We start from the raw sequence: 19,926 nt of genomic DNA, 5'->3' as shown, positions 1-19,926 counted from the left end.
CTAAAGCTGCTTTGTGCTGCTTCCTTGCAGTACCAAAGAGAGCAGCCTGAACAACCACTGTCCTCACCTCTAAAAAGTTGGCACTGTGTCACAGTGTGAGATACGATGGGGTTAGGGAGAGTGTTTTAAAATGGTTCAGAAAAGCTGTGTAATTACAGCAGCCCATTGAGTTGTTCCAGTTTGCTTCCAAGACATGAGTTTGCTGTGACCCACTGTCTTGAAGGCCTGAAGGAATTAACTGGGAGGAATCTACAGAATTAACAAAACTAATGACATTGAGCTGTGCCTTACATTCCTCTCCACACACCTCTCCAAACTTGAACGTCTGTAATACTGCCCTTCTGATGGGCTTGTCAAAACATCAAATGAAAATGCTGGTACTGTGAATTATCTGATTGAAATAGGCCACGAGCCCTAAATAGGCCTTTGTAAAAAGCATTGCATTAGTTTAGTTCATATTCCCATCTAGTTGTTAGGAAATAAACTAGATACAGAAAGATACAGAAAATAGATAAAAGCTAAATATAGAAAGAATTATAAATACATAGCTTGCTAGATAAATATTAGTTCTCTCTGAGGTGCTCTGAGATGTTCATTTGAGTGTGGGGCTTTAGTATCCACCATATGGATACTATGGTATACTTATGGTTTAGGAGTGGTGGTAATGATTGATGATACCTTTAATAAGTTCACTCTCTTTCTGAACACTTGTCTCTACATCAGCAAACAGGGGTAACAACATGTTTGTTCCCACAAAGGTATTGAGATTTAATGTCACTGAGCTTAGGAAGGACTGTGTAAATTTGAAGCTCTGAACCAAGAAGGGGAGGTGTGTGGCCTAAGATCTGCACTTGTCCATCAAAACCAAGGACCATTAGCAGCTGTTGAGGAAGGTAGCAAGTATGAATTAACTAAACTGTGTTTTTTACTGAGGAAAAAGGAGGTATGCAGATTCTGACTTTCTTGCAGTTCTGTTAAGGAGCGGGAGTTGTGTCTCTTCTCTCAGCCTGGAGCATGGCGGTCTGGCAGAGCAGAAGTGAGGCACTATGTGACTTCGGCAGCATTCCAGACAACGCTGTTTCCTCACATCTATCAGTAACAAACAAAACAACAAAAAGCCCTTTTGTTGAGAACATTGTGTGATCTAACAGTGAGTTCAGATTATTTTTTTTTTTTGTAAGACATTCCCTTTTAAGCTGTGCTGTTTGCTGCTTGGAGAGTGAATCAGGTCTTGTCTGTAAGATCTGTCTGTAGGTGTTTTCCTGCAATGTACTCCAGCTCAGCTAGAATCAGGCCAGAGGCTTTTATGGAGGTACATAGCTGACTTGGTAAAGGAATAAGTTGAATTCAGAGAGCTGTCATTATGCAGAGGCTGCAGGGGAGGGCGGAGGAACATCAAGGCCTGTTGAAACTATCTAGAGCTCTGGGCCGTTGGCAGGGCTTGAAGGAGGGTGGCATTTCTTCTAGGGGGATGACTTACACATGCAGACAGGTCTCTACAGGCTGAGGCAGCACACAGCAAGGGATGTGAAGGCCCTCGGGGCACACAAACCCTTTTCATGGAGCAGGGCAGCACAAGGGTGCAGCAGTGCAGATTTTGAAGGTTACATTTGTGTTGGCTGCCTTCCTTGTTCCCAGAGGAGGAAAGGCTAAAGACCTCAAGCTATCTCTGGGTGGTAGCTGTTTCAACTCAAAGGCATGTAGCTGCTTGAGAACAGCATGCTTTTGTTTTGTTTCTTTTTTTCTCCTGGTGGAAATTTTATCAATTTATTATGATAATTTTTAAGCAATTGGTGAGATGTGAATACACACTTCTCCAGAAGGAGACTTGCATAACTTTGTACTTTTCCTATGCAAAGCAGAATAAATTGGATGTAAATACAGTGGCCAGTTTCTGAAAGATTCCTCAGTTTCTTCCAACTCCTATTTATACTCAGTGAAATCCAGTGCCTATAAAATTACTTCTGCTGCTGTGAATTGCCTTACTGAGGGAGGAAAAAGAAATTTGGGTAGAGATACCTGGCAAAGCAGGAACTGGAAGTCCTGTCCAGGGAGCTCTAATATGGTGCAGCTAGCAGCACTGTGTCTTGTGCAACAGGTCTCTAATCTTTCTTCTAAAAGGTGCTTGTGAGTCTTTTAGAGAATCACTACTTTCATGTTTTCATGCTGTTGGCTGCATAACCAACTTTTTTTCCCTGGATGTGATGCACGTGAAAATAGGAACAGATGAAATAACACTGAAGCAAGGCCAATGCTTTTTGCTAGATTGCTTATTGGATTAGGAAGTATTTCTCATTAGTTTATCAGTGGTTTGTTTGTGTGCGTATGTCTGTTACTCAGGGAGTTGTGCCAAATTCTGTTGACGTTGGTTGAGAATACAAATTCTAACAGCTCTCAGCATAGAGGCCTTGTCTTTGCCATTAGTGGAGGGTAGGTACCGTGCCTTCCTATCTGAAAACATCCATCTGACACGAGTATCACCATTCTAGCCTATGTCTCTGTCATATATAAATGTGTGACTTTTGTTTCAATTGATCTGTATTAGCAACAATTACTAAATGTGAGCACTTGTCTGTTTATGTTGTGCTTTCTTTGTTAGACCACAACCATTTCAGTACAATAGGTAAATACCTTTGTTATTTAGGTCATGACCAAGTGTCAGAAACAGCATTTGATTTTGAGCATATTAATTTTGTATGTTACAAGGGGTTTTTTTGCTTGTAATGACTTGTCTCTGTAGCATGCTTGGTGTTGTCTTCATTCATCCCTACGGAAACTCAGAGTGATGAGGCTGAAGACAAGATCAACTTGGGAGCATGGGACTTCAACTTGAAAGAGTAGTGATTAGATGTGGTGATTTGCTTGAATTTCAGAAGATAAGAAGTTGGAATTTTTCCCTTGTATATACTTTGTATCAGTCAAAATATGTAGTAATAGTAATATTTGTAGTAATAGTTGTGATGTAAATATGCTTGGTTTGGTTCTGCAGCTCAGGACTGTCAGTTGCCGTAGTGTGGATGCTTTTCATCAGAGAAGCTAGTTTTCCTTTGGGATGAGCTCCTGCTGAGCAGCACTGCACTTGACATTTTCTCTCGAAAACTTTCATTTTGTGTAGGAATTCTCAGTGTTGCAGTTTAGACTTTGCCTCTTTCTACCTGATTTCACTAAAAATGCTCAGTTTTGTAAGAGGTTTCACCCTTGTGAATATTATTAACAAGTCCTGCTGAGTTCATTAGGATCTCTGAGCAACTCTTGTAGCAAATAGTAGTGATGCTGAAAAACATGTCCCTGGTGAAACAGAAGCGAAAGAAAAAACAAATTCAGTAAGTAGCCTAGTTGAATATTACAAGTACCCTGCTAATTTGACAAACTGGTAATTTAGAGTTCTTCTGGGTCGACTTGTGCTGGTCTCAGGGAGCTGCAGCAGGTTCCTAAGGAGAAAGCTGTGGTTCTCACAGCTGTTTTGAAGTGTGCTGCCTTCACTCCAGTTTGCTCACCGTTCTCTTTTTCTGTTTCCAGGCTTGTTGCCTGCCCCATCTGGCTTTGTGGTATTGCTTGCCGTGCTTTCCCTCCACTGGTGCCTACACACTGCACCATTGTTTTGACCTGTTGCAGAATGCCTCACTAAAAGCTCTGTCTTCAGGGAAAGGGAGAGGTTCCTTCCTAAAGACTGGTGTGAAAAATCGCTGGGGAGCTGTAAAACTTGCTTTCTTTCTCCTCCAGCAAGCTGAGTCAGCACCCCAGCCCTACTGGCTGTCGTTCTTCACGTTCTCTACAGACGTTGAGTACAGTGAAAACCACAAAATACATAGACTAATAAGAGTAGAGTAGTTTAAGTTTATTGCAAGTCTTCGTGTGCTTACTCCTACAACTCAATAGGAAGACTTTAATAAGTGTTTACCTAAATAGTGTTGCTTGAAAAACGGGGAATTCTGCTCTATTCTTTTAACAAATAGCCATTTCATGAGAAGTTGTTTTTTCTTCCTCCTCTCTTGATACATGCCAGAAGACCTTATACCTTTGCTGGTTTCTGATTGATAGTTCTGCACTACACTGCCTTTAATTTTGCAGTAAACTAACAAGGAGGCTGCGACCACAAAGTTTACAGAAAATGACTTATTTACTCAATGGGATTTACAAGGATGACAAAGTCAGATTTAGTAGTTGCAGTGTGGTCCTAGGAAGGGCAGGAGGAGGAGTACTTGAAAAACTGTACTGTATAAATAATCAAACAGAAAATAGTTTGCTTATTCTTCCATGTAAAGCAATCATATTTCAATTCCTAGGCCAACTCTATCCCAGGACCCGCAGAAGTTTTCAGCATGTGCAGGAATTACACTATTCCCAACAAATATTGGTGCTGGGAGCTCACATACCTTAAATAAGTGTTTTTATTTTTCTATTTCCAGAAGATTGACATTGAAATTGACATTGTGCTGAAATCACACCGCAGGAGGGAGATGTTATTTTCACCATGGATTAATCTTAGAATTAGCAATGACCTGTCTTAGAACAGGAACACTGCTTTCCTAGAGAATCTCTCATTTCCTTTCCTATAAAGATGAGGGAGATAATCAGAGAAGCAGGCATTTTTTTAAGCTATCTAAAATTAGGAACTTCAAAATGCATTCCCTCTTTCTCTTTGTGTTTCTCTTCATTCATTTCACCAGCTGCAAGTGAATAGACTGAAGGGTCAAAAGGTTTATTGACTTTCATTGGAAACTAACTGAAGCAAATTTCCAGTGTTACTAAATGAACTAGCTGAATTTTTTTTTCATGTACAGTCATGGGCTGAAGAAGTCCCATGTTCTTCATTTGTTGCCAGGGTAACAGTAGGAACCAGTAACAAAACCTCCTTACTGTTGCACACGGGAGGACACAATGGAGTGCAGAGAGATATAATGATTTTGGTGACTGTTAGTGCCATAAGAAATGAAAGTACCTATTTTGTTCCATTAATTGAAGCTGAAAACAGAAGCTGCTATTAAAATACTATGCATTTTAGTGTGATAACATTAAAGCATTATGTAGCAGCTTTCTTACTGTTGAGTATTCTGCTGGAAGAAAGCAAACACGTGATGGGCATTGAGCCTCTCAAGTGGAAGCTATACTTGGCTGGTAATGATGTCCACTATCTGTGGAAAGGAACCGCAACAGAGGCAACTCCTTCTTACCTACTTAGACAATGGATTTGGCAAGTCTCCTGTCCTAAACTGGGTATATCTGATCTGTACTTCAATGGCAGATCTCCAAGGAGAAGTTGAGGAAGTGCTACTGTTCATTCAGTGCAAGGCATTCTTTCTAGTAAATCTGCTTGGACTTGTGACCCCAGACTGTTTCCAGGCACTGTTTTGAATGGAGAGATAGTTTCTTTCAAATGTGGCCTCTAGCAGACCGAAGAAAAATATTCCAATCTTCATTCATCTAACACGAGTTATTTGTAAAATATGGAGACATTATGATCAGAACTGAGTACTCAGTTTTCTTCTTTGAAATATAAGTAATCGTGGAATGGCTTGGGTTGGGAGAGACCTTAAAGAGCTTCCAGTTACAACCCTGTGCTGTGGACAGGGCTGCCTTTCATCAGCTGAGGCTGCACGGAGCCCCATTGAACCTGGCCTTGAGTGCTTCAAGGGATGGTATGTTCACATCTTCTCTGGGCAGCTGTGACAGTGCTTCACCTGCCCAATGAGCAAATAATTTCGTCCTTATGTTTAATATAAATCAGTCTTCCTTTAATTTAAAACTATACCCACAAAGAAGTCACACAGCTTTTGCACTCCATATCTCTTTTGCCTACTTGTATATTTCCTCCCCATCACACCCAGTCTTTTTTTAAATTCTCTGAATAGATTTCATTCCATCTCAAATGACATTCATATAAGCATTTTAAAATAATGGAATTAAAGTACATCTTTTAGATTAATGAAAGAGAGTTTGGGGGAAAGTTAACATATTCTTTAGATGCGATGTACTAGAGTCCTGTAGTATGAGCACTCAGGACTTTAAACAATGTCTGTAGGATTGGAGAGTGCTGAAAACATACAGCTTTGCATGCTAAAGCATCATTGATGAAATTTTTAATCTATGAAAAATTAAATAAACCTTTGCAATTTCCAGTAATGTTTCTGTCATTGGAGATATGAGCCTTTATTAGAAGATGTATGTATCAAGGGGAGTTCTCTAAATTAGAGCGTCCTACCTTTTTTTTAATTTAGAGATGGAGATGAATAGGGGTCTGCTTTCCTCCTGTTAGCTTGTAGTTTGTGCTTTGTCAGTGAGAGCTTGGAGCACTGTGCATACCTGCAGAGTGAGATTCAAACTGCGTTATATTGTATGCACAGAAATAAATGTTGGTTGATGATACAGGAATGCACAGCTGCACCTGATGGAAGAATTTTGCAGTAAATGAGGCTGCGGAAGTGTGACAAAATTTAATGCCACGTTAAGTGCTTAGCTAACAGCCCCTTGATTTGTACTTACAGGAAAGCTGAATGGCTCTGCTGGCTCTGCCAACTTGCAGAAATAAATAATAATTTTTAGTTAATTCCAAAATAAGCATTCTAAACATGCATATGGCTTCATCTCCGAGGGTGTTCATTTTCAAGATAATATTTAAACATAAGTTTAAGTAGTGTTTAGCTATCAATGAAGTCATGGAACTAATATTACTCTTAATTCCCATCCTCAAAACAAGCGAGAGAGGAGCATTTACTTGGCTGGGACTGCACCTTTTTAAAGTCACTTTTTAAACAGGTGTCTAGAATATTGTTAGTGTTGAATGCTTATTGAAGGACACATCAGAAGTTGAAAAGTAAATTCAGAAGTGTAACCAGAGTTAAACATAAAGGGTGAAAAAATGTACAGTCCTACAGCTAACAGAGCTGTGGAGATCCCAGCTGAAGGGGAAACCAAAACTTCTGAAAGATTAAAAAAAAAAAAAAAAAAGCAGCTGAATTTGTCTCATTCATTTTTTATTTTGATTTAAGTGTCTAGAATTAGTTTTCTTTGAAGAAGAGCAACAAAAAGTCCGTTTAAGTTGTTCCAGTCTTTTTGTGTCTTGTTTTAAGAATGAGCTTTAAATATGGTAGCTTTTCTTTAGTATGTGATTCATAAATAAAATACATGATGGTACAGTGTAAGATTATCTTGGCACAGGTTTGGGATGACTACATCGCTTACAGAGCTTTTGACACTTGTGAATAATGCAAAAGTGTGCCAGTAAAAGGTCTTTATCCTACCAATATATATGTGCATGGAGGTTTTTGTTAGTGTGCTCTGTTTCAGCACATTTTTTAGTATTTACTGTGAAAAGCTTTCACTTCTATGTGATATTGCACCGTATGCCTGGCTGCCACAATAGCCCCTATGGCTTCAGATTTTGTGACACGGTGAAAACGAGCAGCTGTAATCTATTCAAAAGGACGAGGCTTGCATCCCATTCTTTATCTTTCCCTGCTCTTAGCTGCCCACTTATTTCATTTGCCTTGAACCAGTTTCTTGTGTGTTTGGCAGTATTGCAAGATATACCTTAAGAATCTTAGCTTAGGTGCCAGACCAAATAAGCCTGTTACCCACCATATGTGCATTCACTGCAGTGCTCATAAATGCCCTGTCCCAATCATGCAACCTATGGTTAGCCTGGGAAGGGTGGTGGTAACCAGCTGAAGTTCCAACAGAGCTTGCAGTCTGTGGCAGAAGAGCACAATTGATATTACTGTGGGACTCTGATGGTCCTGAACTCCTTTGAGTAGATCAAGACTTGACATAGAATCTTTTCAATTTAGTCTTGACTGATGCAGTCTGTAAAGCTCTTGGGCAGCACCATGCCTGCAACCAAACAGAGATGGGTGGGCTGAAATGAGTGGGGAAGAAGAGCGGCAGCCTTGGAAAAGGCTGTGCTGACTCCATCACATTTTTTGTAGCTCACGTTGTGCTGGCTGGCAAGGATGCAATGCCACCACTGTAGCTATGAGTGTGATCTGACAAGAGCTTATGTGGGATCATTAGAAAGGGAAAAGTGTCATGTCATACTACTTAGTGTTAGAAAGCGGGAGGAAGACATGATCAAAGGGAGGAAGCCACAATGGAGGAAAGAGGAGAGAAATTTGTCTTCCTTTTAGCAGTATCAAGCTATTAAATTATTCCAGTAGCATCATGAAACCACATCCAGTAGCATGTAGGATTGTTGTGGTTTAACCTGGCAGGTGGCTCAGCAGCACACAGTTGTTCACTCACCTTTCCCTTCCCAGTGGAATGGGAGACATAATTGAAAAATAAAATAGAATCTTTGGGTTGAGATATAGCTATTTACTAAGATAGATAAAATGAGAAGGATAATAGTTGTGACTATATAGAGATGACTATTTATAACAAGTGATCCACTGCCTGCTGACTGATGCCCAACTAGCCCCTGAGCAGCAGAAGGGAAAAAGATGAACTCCTACCCCTTTCAAAACTTTCCTTCCACGTGATGTCATATGGTATGGAATATCTCTCTGGACAGTTTGAGTCAAATCTCCTTATTCTGCCTCCTCCCATGAACTTTTGCCCCCTTTTGTAGGTAGGGCAGTAGAAAATTAAAATACATTTGGCTCTGTACGGCAACAACTGGAAACATTGGTGTGTTACCAACACTGTTTTTCTCCTAAAATCAAAATATAGCATCATCCCAGAGACAATGAAGAAAAGGAACTCTGTCCCATCTGAAACTAAGACAAGGATTCCAGTTTCCCTTTCTCCTGTCAAATACAGCTGAAAACAGGCTGTTTCACAGAGAGTTTGTCAAGAGTGGACACTGTTTTTGATGCAAGTATGAGGATCATTTTGATTCTTTACAACAAAAAACCCTACATAGTATATTTTCTGTAACTTCTATCAATCATGTAAGTAAAGACCAGTTGTAAATGCAGTAACGGCAGCCACATAGAGGTCCAAAACAGGTGAGAGTCAGAGTAGGGAATTGTCTGAACGCTGTGTCTGTGCCTGAAGTATTCCAGTCCTTCCTGGGCTGCTCTCTGCCTTTCTAGTTCTGTAAAGATTAATTTCCCTTCCTATCTCTGCTTGTCTGTTTGCAGGTTATCTTGACGAATCAGATTACCACATCGTTGAGCAATGGCCTTGCAATCCCAGCAGACCTAGTGTCTCCAGCTCATGATTTGTCCCTGTCTGAAGGTAAGAGATTGCTCCTATTAGAACTGAAACTCTATAGTGACACAAATCCATATTGTAACTCGCAGTCTTCAGTATGATGTATAGAGGTCTATGAGAGTCAGGTTATCAAACCTAACATAAAATAAAGGGAACAAGTTATTTTTCAATTGCTTTGAAAATTAAAAAAAAAAAACAACAAAACAAACAAAAAAACCCACAAAACAAAACAACTATTAACTGACCCTTTCCTAGGGGCCTGGAACAAATTTTCAAGCTGTGTTCATTTGTAATAATGTGTTACTTGACATTCTACTTTCATTTGCACATATTTAAGATTTTATTTTTCTCCTTCTGGAGTTGTAAGTAGAGTTGATGTACAGGCTAGGCCACAAATTTAATTTTTTTAATGATTATTGGTAATTCCAGAGAAACAACTAGATACAAAGGAAGGACAGCAAATGCTCATTCCTGTTGCTTCTATTATGCTTGTCCAGTTTTTCAAACCCAGTGCCTCAAACTGCAAGTCTCAATATTGTGTGAATGTAATAAGAGCTTTTTGTGCGATACCATGTACTGCTTTATGTCTTCATGTAATGTAATGCCGTAATTTCGACTCTTCCCACTGGAGTAGCCAGAGTCCCCTTAATTAGGGACTGATACAGAGGAGCCTGTTACTTAGAGTTATGTTCAACTGTAGGCCTAAATGTATGATGAGAAGCAATGCTCACCTTTCCTGCAAAGGTGTGATAATTGAATGTTGAAATTTTACTTTGTATAATATGGTTATTTATTTCCTCTCTTTCTTCATTGAGCTTCCCGGTGGCTTTGGTCAGCTTGTCTTTGTTCTGGCTGATCACAGCAGCCCTGTCAGGCTTGTCTGACTTAATATCAGAAAGCTCGGTGGCAGGGGTAAAAGCTGCCATTATTTCTGCAGCTCAGTAGATGAGAGGAAGATGTTGAAGATATATTAATTGGAACATTAAAGAGCAGCAAATAACACCACTGTAATTCTTTGACACTGACTGTTCTCTTCATAATGTTGTCAATAGGAGCCTGGGCAAAACACGGCTCATTAAATAATTTTGAAATTGCGCTTGTGAGTTTTGTTGGCTCCATCCATTGATTAAGCATCTCTCAATTTCATTGCATGAATTTCACCCCCTGTCTCTGTCAAAGAGTGGAGATTTGGTAACTAGATTTGAAAGGGAAAGGCATCATTTTTTCAACTGTATGATTTCTTTCTTGGCACAAATACGTTACACATTGCCTGATTGTCTCCCAGGGTTGGTCTGACATCCATAATATTTATTTCTATTTTGCAAGGAAAGAGTAGTTAGGTGAGTAGTCCATGCACACAAAGCAAATATGTTGCAGTCAGAAATAGACGCCAGATTCATGACTGTGTTCTTACCTCATTCTTCCTTTTCACTCATCACTAACTTAAGCTGAGTTTGAACCAGTGACCTAGATGTGAAAGGACCCGTAACACGTTATTAGTTCTGTAAGCAAATCAGACCTCTTGGTTTGTATATGTCTAACGTTGTTTTAATCCTATCTGAAGTCAGTCCTTCGCTGTAAATGGTTTGCTAAAGGGGTGATCTTTCTGAGAGGCAGAAATGAAAATTTCAAACTGAATGTATCGTTAGAAAGAAGTGAAATGTTTACAGTGGCTTTTGTTTTTGCTTCTGATCATGCTTTAGAAGGGAGTTTCATGGGTTACGTGTTAGATTAGGCAAGGAACCAAGGAAGCTGTTCATTTGATGTGTGACAGAAGGTTAATCTGATGAGCAAGCTGAAAGGACATTGTCAAGCTGTTTCATGCTCAAAACTTGTCTTCTTTAAAATCAGAATCTAACATATGAAAACTTGTCCTAAAAACTTTAGATGTTTATGAGAATAATAAAGGCTTTATAAAAGCGGAGTGAATTGTAAAATCTCCCACACTTAAGTAGCAATGTAAGAGCTGTTGAATTGTGCTTGTTGGTATTTCTTGTAGGAAATGGTTATATTCAGCTAAATGCCCAGATCTGTGCATACTTTAAGACAGAAAAAAAATGCTTAGTTTGCTACAAATTAATGTTGAATAAAATAGGAAAGTTTCTGTAGCTATGGACTGAGTCCTTGCATTCATTTGGCCTTGATGTGTTTGCCAGGTTATCCTCTGGTTTGGTATGTTTCTCTGACACTTCAAAAGATTCAGACACAGAAGTCTGTGACTTCTTTTCTGAAAGAGAAACTCATATTTATTAGACGCAGTGTTCTTACGTGGCCTTATTGCAAACTCTGTCATCATAGGGAATAGACTTGGTTGAGCATGATGAGAATGCTGCTGTTTGCTTTTTATGCTTGCTTTGTGGATTAACTTTTTAACTGTTCTAGTAAATGACAAGTTTAAGATGCCTGAAGATTGCTTTTAATTGTGGAGATGTCAGACCACTCCACGACTATCACTAGACTTCAGAATGTGCCGTCAATAATTATTTAAATAATCATCTCTCTAATAATGAGAGAGATTTATTAGGCTAGGGGATTAAGCCGTTATTTGTGACTGTGACTGTATTATTTTTATTTTTGCAAAGTTCACATGATTGGATTTTACCTAATATAGAGGATCTTTAGAAATGAATTCACAGGCAGTCTGTTTGAGTGCTAGCTGGAAGGTGATGTTTCTGTGTTTCACAAGTATTAGTCTTGCAAAGCCCAGGTTTAGCAAAATTAAGCATATTGTTCTGTTGTACAAAGAGATAGGACAGTATGACCTACTTGATGTCCTTTCTAGTCCACCAGTGCCTATCCTAGTAATATATCTGTCAGCTGCAAGCTCACACTTCCTCTTGCACACATCAAAGATGAGCCTCACCTTTCTTAGAAGAAGATGAGGAGTGTGTTGGCATGAATGAGAGCAGAATCCTCCTCCAACCATGTACAAAGCGTAAGGCAAAAAAAGTCTGTCTCAAGCTTCTTGAGTCTCAGCTGGCACCTTAAAATATTTATTTGAAAAAGTCAGAATTATTTTGTGTTTCAAGTTGTCTGTAAACTCATGCTAACTCTGGGGAGGCCACCGTTCAGTCTTCTGCCATTTCTGTTCATCAAGCAGTTTGTCATATGCTTGCACATTTTCAGTGCACAGTGTGAGCAATGAGTTTAGTTTAGTCTAGTCTGACCTTTTCATCTTTGTTGCTGTGATCTTGAATTATTTTAAGATGCTGAGCAGAAGTGCCATAATATCTCTCACCCACAAAATTTTCCTGCTTGTGATCATGGGACTTCAGTCTACAGGCAGAATATTTTAAATTAGAATGTTTGGCTTCTTTGTGTTGCTTTGCCCTGGCCATTCATCTATCAGATTGTTGAAACATCTTACCCTTCAAGCCTTGGTTTAAAAGGTGTCTGATATATTTTTTTGCCACTTTTTTGTTGGTTGTGTTGTTGGTGGGGGTTTTTTGTTTTGTTTTGTTGGGTTTTTTGTTTTTTGTTTGTTGTTTTCTTTTTAGTTTTTCAAATTACTCTCATAGGGAAAATAGTAAGTTGACCTGCTGTTCACCTCAGAGTAAGATCAGTAAGATCTGTCGTTTACTACTTCTCTTCCTTCAAATCCCCTTTTTCAGTCCTGGTGCTGAATGGGGAGAAAACAGTGAAGGAATTGTCAAGAGAAGTGAGGGGGCGCCGGAGATGAGAGGCTGTTGTTTGGTTTTATCATTTTTTTTAATTTATTTATTTATGTGTATACTACATTGAAAGTTGGACCTAGAGGTGACTTGATAAAAATCAAAAAGAATATTCTGGGGAATCCAAACATTGCTGTTTTGCAGGAACTGTGAGCTTATGAATAGAGCAGCTGTTAAACAAGCTTCTAAAACACTTCTTCCTTGTAGCTTTACAGATAATGCAGAGTAAGTTATGTAGTACTCCAGATTTATATGAATTCAAATAAAAGTATAGTGCTTTGACGAGCTTTAAGCCTCTAATATTTTAACTGCATACTCTCTTTTATAGGCTGATTTACATTATTTTTTTTATGATAGAGGAGGTGGTTTCACTTGTATCAGTGAAAAACTACTGTTATTTAAAAAATGAAACTATCTTAAGTGATAAAATTCATAAATTAATATCTTATCTTTTTAATAAGAATTCACCCTGTCTTTCTGAGACCCAAATATTTGGGAATAGTTAGTGAAAACATTACTTTTGTCATTTTTGTTATCATTATGGAATAATTTGGATGTGTGGAGAATTCTGTACTCAAGTTCATGTAACTTGAGTACAAGTTGTAGATCCTGTAAAGGTTAGTGGATTTTAAATTTGCAAAAAATCTACGAGTACAAACAACACTAGAGATACTTCCCAAGTAACCTGGCATTGAATTCCAATAATTAATCCACATCCATGCATACCAGAGGTATGTTACCCAAGGCTGATGTGGCTGTGTGAACTTGGAGGACTAAAACACATACCTGAAAAGGTAATAGAGTTCTCTGTTTTTTTTTTGTTTATCTTGAGAATGAAGTATTCAAATACAGCTTTTGCTCTCTACTGTCATGACTGGGCAGGGAAATATAATGAGATTTGTATCTGTTTTTACTTCACAATATAAATTGCTACCTTCTATGTGATGGTGTTGTTGCCAGGCCCAAGACCATTTTCCCTCCATGCTGGGAGAGCAGATCTGGATGAATCCATCAGCTACAGAGATGTGCATTCAGGTCTGAGCCCAGGGTGTCTATGACTTTGTGTAGGAGTCAATCAACTTGCTCAACTCATTGATTCCAGTTCATGTGAAGTGTAACAGAACAGGTGGAATTGTTTCTAGTTCTTTATTGTGCTGCTGGACTTCATATCTCAGCTGTCTTCTAACAAACTACCCCAGCACAGACCCTGTGATCCAAGTCAATGACACTGCGGGAAACTTCCTCTTCCTTCAGTCTGTTCTCTGCCTTTGAGTTATTCACTTATTTTGACAGTATATTGAATGAGGAAACAAACAATCTAGGTTAGATGCATTTTCCCCTTGTGGATCATGCAAAATCTGCTCAAGATCAAAGAAGCTTCAAGGAAGTCTTCAAAAAGAAGTTTAAAAGGCTCGTATGCACTGAAAGGTGAGAAAAGAACTCATCCTTAACCTGGTGGGAGCCAGGGTAGTATGTAGCATTTTCACTTCAGGATTGATAAGCAGTAACTGACAAAAAAAGCAGGCACCTTTATAATTCAAACTGATATATGTAAGAGAGGAGAAAAAAAAAAAAAAGAAAAAAAAGCCTGCCTAAGATAATGGGATTTCTTTCTTGTGCTTGGACTGTGTTCATGTTTCTGGTAACTGCTCCCAGTAATAATGGAGTAGGCACGTCAGTGCTTTGAGGAAGTGCACCATCATTACAGGGCCTGGAACAAATGATATTAACCATTAGGGGAAATGATATTGTGATTGTTTCTACATGATGCAGAACTGCGGTGGTACATGGAGCAGTTAGATTTCATGATAACATGTCAACCTGTACTGATCTTGATTGCTGTGTTTCAACAAGTGGGGGAAGTAGTGACATTTAACATCCAGCCAAATTTTAACGACTTTTTAATTGAAAGATAAATCTCTCAGTAAAACAATGGTACAGAGTCTATACATGTTTATGGAAGTTTCAAGCTGAATGACAGATGTAATCATTTGATCTAGACTATGAAAGGCTTGAAAACTGTCAGCAGGAGCATTCAAAGGCTTCTATACATCAGCTGAAGAGAATCTTTGTCCCTCCTTTTCTAATTGCTGAGATGGTGGAATACCAAGTTTTACTGCTTTGTTGTGGTTTCTTTCTGAAGGTGTGATATGACTTCCAATCTTTTAAGTGCAGTTTGTAATCCAAAATCCCTTCAGGTATATTTGTTGGGAATCATTCATCTATACATGAAAACAGAAGTGCTTACAGTCATAGTTGAGTAGTTAGAAGATAGCATGTCAGCTGAGACAAAGCAAGACCAAGTATGTCTTGCACCATACAGCACAGTGAGATGGATTTGCATGAGAATTCTATTTCCCAATACTACTTCCTGTTTTCCTTCAACTGCAATAAACTGAGAGCATGCGCAAGTCAGTCAGAGAGTTTCATGGTATATAGCTAGAAAGCATTATTTCAAGATTGCTACTTGTCATACCTTAAACATTTTAAAACGAGATTAACTCATGTTTCAGTGTGGGTGAATATAGACACTATGGTCTAATATAGGTTGGAATTTAGAATCTTATTTGTAACGTAACAGTAGCATTAGGAGACCTGGTTATATAATGGTAGTAATCCCATCTCCTTCTCCATTACCCTTGCCCTTTCTCTCTATTGTACGCAAAATAGAAAAGAACCTGCATTTTTCTGTGGTTCTAACTGGTGGCTTAAATCAGAAATACAAGACATGGTTTGGCTCTAGACTCATTCTGCAGCCCTACGTTGTACCCCAGTTTTGATGGAATGACTTCAGGTTGACTTACCTTTCAAAATGTATTGTAAAAATGAATTCAAAGGTAGGAATTAAGTAAACACCTTTTGTCCCCATGCACTATGACCAATTACGTTTGCTTTATGCTGTTCCTAGGTTCTTAAGTTCTCCTTTAATCTGTATGAACAGAGGCTGAAGAAAAAAAAAAAAAAAAAAAGAATCTTCATTAATTGGTAGCATCCAGTCCCATGTCTCGTGGAGTTCCATAGTGGATCTCTCTCCTGGTGGGACTGGCAGGGATCCAATTAATTTCCATACCTGAGGAAAACATTACAGTGAAGCACCTGAATTTGGCTTGCAGCATTACATGAAGCATATTGCTCACCTTCAGAACTTGAGCCATTATGTGTGACCTTTGGTGCAGATGTTATGCAGACCATAAGAGACAGGAAGAGAGGACAGAGAATGATTTCAAAAGTCAGATGTCTACATTCTGGTTGTAGTTCCAGCTGGATTTCCTCTGGATTTACTGCAGAATGTTTGAAAATGTGGCTCCTTGTTAACCTTGAGCAGCCTGTATGATTGATGATTCCCCTTAGTCATAAAAGGAAGACATTGGTGTTTCTGCTTAATTTGTGTATATTTCTTGCTTTATTACTGTAATATGATTTATTGTCTTAGATGATGGAAGTTTTATAACCTATTAGCCTTTTTTGGAGATTGAAGCTGGGTGCTCTGCTATGTGAATGAACTTCTTCGTAGTGGTGTTCTGCTGCTAAAAGGTTACATTCAAACCCAAATATAACAAGATAATAAAAACACAACGTATGGTTGGTGCACAATCTCTTTTTAATGAAAATAGGCAGCTTGAGCTTGAGCAGATTTTGCATGATCCACAAGGGGAAAATGCATCTAACCTAGATTGTTTGTTTCCTCGTTCAATATACCATCAAAATAAAAAACATACAAGCATTCAGAGAAGAGCAACTGAAGTAGTCATACTGCTGTAGAGAAAGATAGGTGAAGAAGTGGTAGAAAGAAGAAATGCCTGGAGCTTAACTAGAGGAGGGCTTTGTGTATCCCAGTTTCTACTCCTAAGTTTCCCAGCATTGCTCCAATCTCATTAGGCAAGCAACAGCCTATGGAAGATCTGTGCCTGAGCTGGTAGCTAACAAGGCAGATATCTCTGAAGAAGAGTGGAAAAGTTGGGGGCTTACACATGAATGATTTCACTATTAACAATGGAAAATTTGTTTGGAAATAAAAACCTAAATCAGGCACCACTACTGGGTAAGCAGCCACGACTCTTTGAAAGTAATTTGAACCATTTTGGTACCTGGTAGGGGAGCTGTTGTTTCAGGCTGGCACATGGACCTGTAACAGAGTCTCACAGGCACAGCTGAGTATCAAGAAGAAGCTTCTGAGTGTGAAATCTGTTAGACCAGCTGTTCCCAAATGGTTTCTGTTTGTGCCTCTGTTTCTGGTGATGAACTCACTCCAGCCGAGCTTGCGACCCTAAATACTAACATAAACAATCGAATCTCTGTCAGGCTTGCAACCCCACTCTGCGCTGCCCTGACCCTGCCGGAGGTTATGACCTCGGGTTTGGGAACCGCTGGGATAGACTGCCAGATAGTCCTGCAGGGGAACTGGTGATATGCCCCTTCCAGGCCAGGATCATCACAACAAATGCCTTTGGATCGCACAGTAATTTGTAGGCCCCTACCACCAGTTGGGGATTGTAGCCTATTAGAGCTGACATGTCACTTTAGTACATCAGGAACATCTCGGAGATCAAAAGGTCATAGTCCTCCCACGCTGCTAGAGCCTTTCTTCATGGACTCTCCCCTTCTCTCGCTCCCCTGTCAGTTGGCTGGCATTGAGCCCCAGCTCCCGCGCGGCGTGCTGACTGGGCTGCCAATGCTGAATGCCTACCAGCTGCAGCTCCTGCCCTGCCACCTCTCCTTTGCCTTGCTCTGCTCTCAAGTCACCCCTTCCAAAATACTTCCCAAACTCTCCTTGCTCATGTTTCTCTTTGTTGAAATAATTAGAAGCTATATTCAATGTAATTAAAAGCTATATAGGGCAATGCTAGCAGAGGTGTGCAAAGCCTTTTCCTGTGTTTTGTAGAAGTATAGTTGTTACTTACCTGTAGATGCAAGCACAATCTTCCAGATGCAGAATGCTGATGGCAAAATAAACAATAGAAGGCCTCATGGGGATGTTGTTGTGGTTTGTGAAATGAAGAGCTTTGGTAAGACATGCAAGCAGCCTTTGTGGTATGAAACGCAGACTTAAAGATGGCCTAGTTGGAGATTTTTGTGCTTTGTTTTACTGCAGTCTTACAAGGGGCTTATAAGCAACAACAAAAATAGATTTCAAATGGGTTTTTCAAAAGTGCTGTTTACCAGAGTGTAAAATAGTGACATTTTAATAGCTAATTGATTTTGATAGTCAAAGGCCAGTGACTTCATCCTATGCAGTCGTGGAAGTCAGGCTGTGGCATCGCTGTGCGACCTGGCAAGATTGGGGCCTGCAAAAGGTAATTTATCTTGACATTTTTCTTTTTTGTGCTTTGACCCTTTTGACTGTGAGTGCAGGAAGGAGAGAGGAGAAGATGGTGCAGAAAAATTACTTAAAATTTGAATTAAAAAACTGTATTGCATAAAGTTTTACTCAATTTAGTCTGTACAAGTCTTGAGTTTGAGCTCTGTATAGAGCGCTTTGTTTAGAGATGTTGCTGGACTGGTTTTCTGTCAGGCAGGTGCACGGAGAGCATTCAAGTGAAAATGAGAACAGAAAAATCAAGTCATGGAGCTCATAATCTACAGTGCCACTCAAGGAAAGAGTCAGAAAATCTTATGGAAATAGTTATTGTACACAGCACTTCCATATAAAAAAAAGTTGTTTGAAACTTTTATCTGTAACTTGATCATTCCTTAAAAACTAATTACATGTCAGAAAATGGAGCATAAAGTCTCCTCCATCTGTCTAGGTTTGGATATGGTGCGCAAAGGAGCATATCCAATTCATAGTACCTCTTAGGTAATCAGATTAATATCTCTTGAACTGAATTTACCCTTGTGATAGTGAGTCTTTCATATGCAGTGTTTCACATATCACATTCTGTTGAAGCTCTGTGGCCTTTCAGTAATTTCCTTGAAATCTATATCTGGTATGTCTGCACTCTTTGGAGCTGTTTTTGGGACATGCATCAATTAGATGTGTTTCTGGCACTCTCTTAATGGCATACTTTCCCTAGAGTCAAACGCTGCTCCAAAAACTGAGATCATTTGTTTAATTTAAAAGCAAAATGGTATGGAACTACAATTTAAAGCTTCATCAGCTATCCCCCTGTAGTTTTCAAGAAAAAAAAAAAAAAGAAAAAAAAAAACAACTAATATATGTGGTGTATTCACACACAAAAAAATTCTCGGTTCTTCTTAAAATGTCTGATTTCATCCTTCTTTTTTTTTTTTTTTTTTTTTTTTTTTTTTTTCCCCCTTTCTTACCAGTTAATTTTAATTTCATTTTTTCTATGGTAGATTTTCAACTTCTTATCAAATTTCATTCTTTGTTGGTTTTGCTCAGCAAACCAGTGGATTCGATTTTGTCATCTGCTACTAAGGAAGAACCGTAAATTATCTAGGTTGGGTCTTAATTAAAATTACTCATAATCAATCTGAATCCACAATTACATTTTATGTGGTTGAAGTTTTTGGCTCTAAGATTCTCTGCAAATCCATATTGCACAGGAGTTGGCTGCTGTTTTTTTTTAAAAAAAAAAACACATTGACAGTATTATATATATTATTATATATATTATTATAATAATATATATTATATATATTATTATAATATATATTATATATTATTATATATTATATGCATGTAAATTCCCATATTCTAACAGATCTATCCAATGAGATTCATTCTGTGCCTAAAATACCTCTTATCCTGCATCTGCATCAGTATTTGGATTGACACCATTGACATGGTTTTCAAGCAAAGCGATTGAGAACTCAATCTAACCCAGCCCATGTAATTAGCGTGATTTTGAAATTATTATGGTTTCAGCCCAAGATTTGATTATTGTTCTTTTGCATCAGTATTTAAGGTGCGGGAAATTCACCTGCAATTTGCTGTAGTGTCTTTACATGTATTTCAAGCAAATAAGTAGATTACTGTGTCCATAAAGCAGTGGACTTTCATCAGGCTTCATCATGATAAAGGATTTCTTGTTTTAGTTATGCTGAAAATTTTTGCAACAACAGTAGTTTCTATGAAGAAAAGTTTAATCAAGTGATGTTTTTTTTGTTTGTTTGTTTGTTTTTTTTTTTTTTTTTTTTTTTT

General features: G+C 38.7%; 1 protein-coding gene across 5 annotated transcripts in view; it reads left to right on the top strand.

Moving 5' to 3' along the window:
* RAD51B (RAD51 paralog B) overlaps positions 1–19,926 on the top strand; it is a 345,434-nt gene that overhangs the window by 142,301 nt on the left and 183,207 nt on the right. For all 5 annotated transcript variants that reach the window (XM_042814071.1, XM_042814068.1, XM_042814069.1 and 2 more), the window contains exon 8: positions 9,078–9,174. In XM_042814071.1, coding sequence (XP_042670005.1) covers positions 9,078–9,174 — 97 coding nt within the window. The remainder of the gene's footprint in view (positions 1–9,077; positions 9,175–19,926) is intronic.

The sequence above is a fragment of the Centrocercus urophasianus genome, unplaced genomic scaffold, assembly GCF_019232065.1.
Source record: "Centrocercus urophasianus isolate 14NV4802_14NV808 unplaced genomic scaffold, USGS_Curo_1.0 seq_14, whole genome shotgun sequence".
NCBI classification, from domain to species: domain Eukaryota; kingdom Metazoa; phylum Chordata; class Aves; order Galliformes; family Phasianidae; genus Centrocercus; species Centrocercus urophasianus.
Note: the sequence above shows the minus strand (reverse complement) of the source record. Positions and strands in the feature narration are given on the sequence as shown.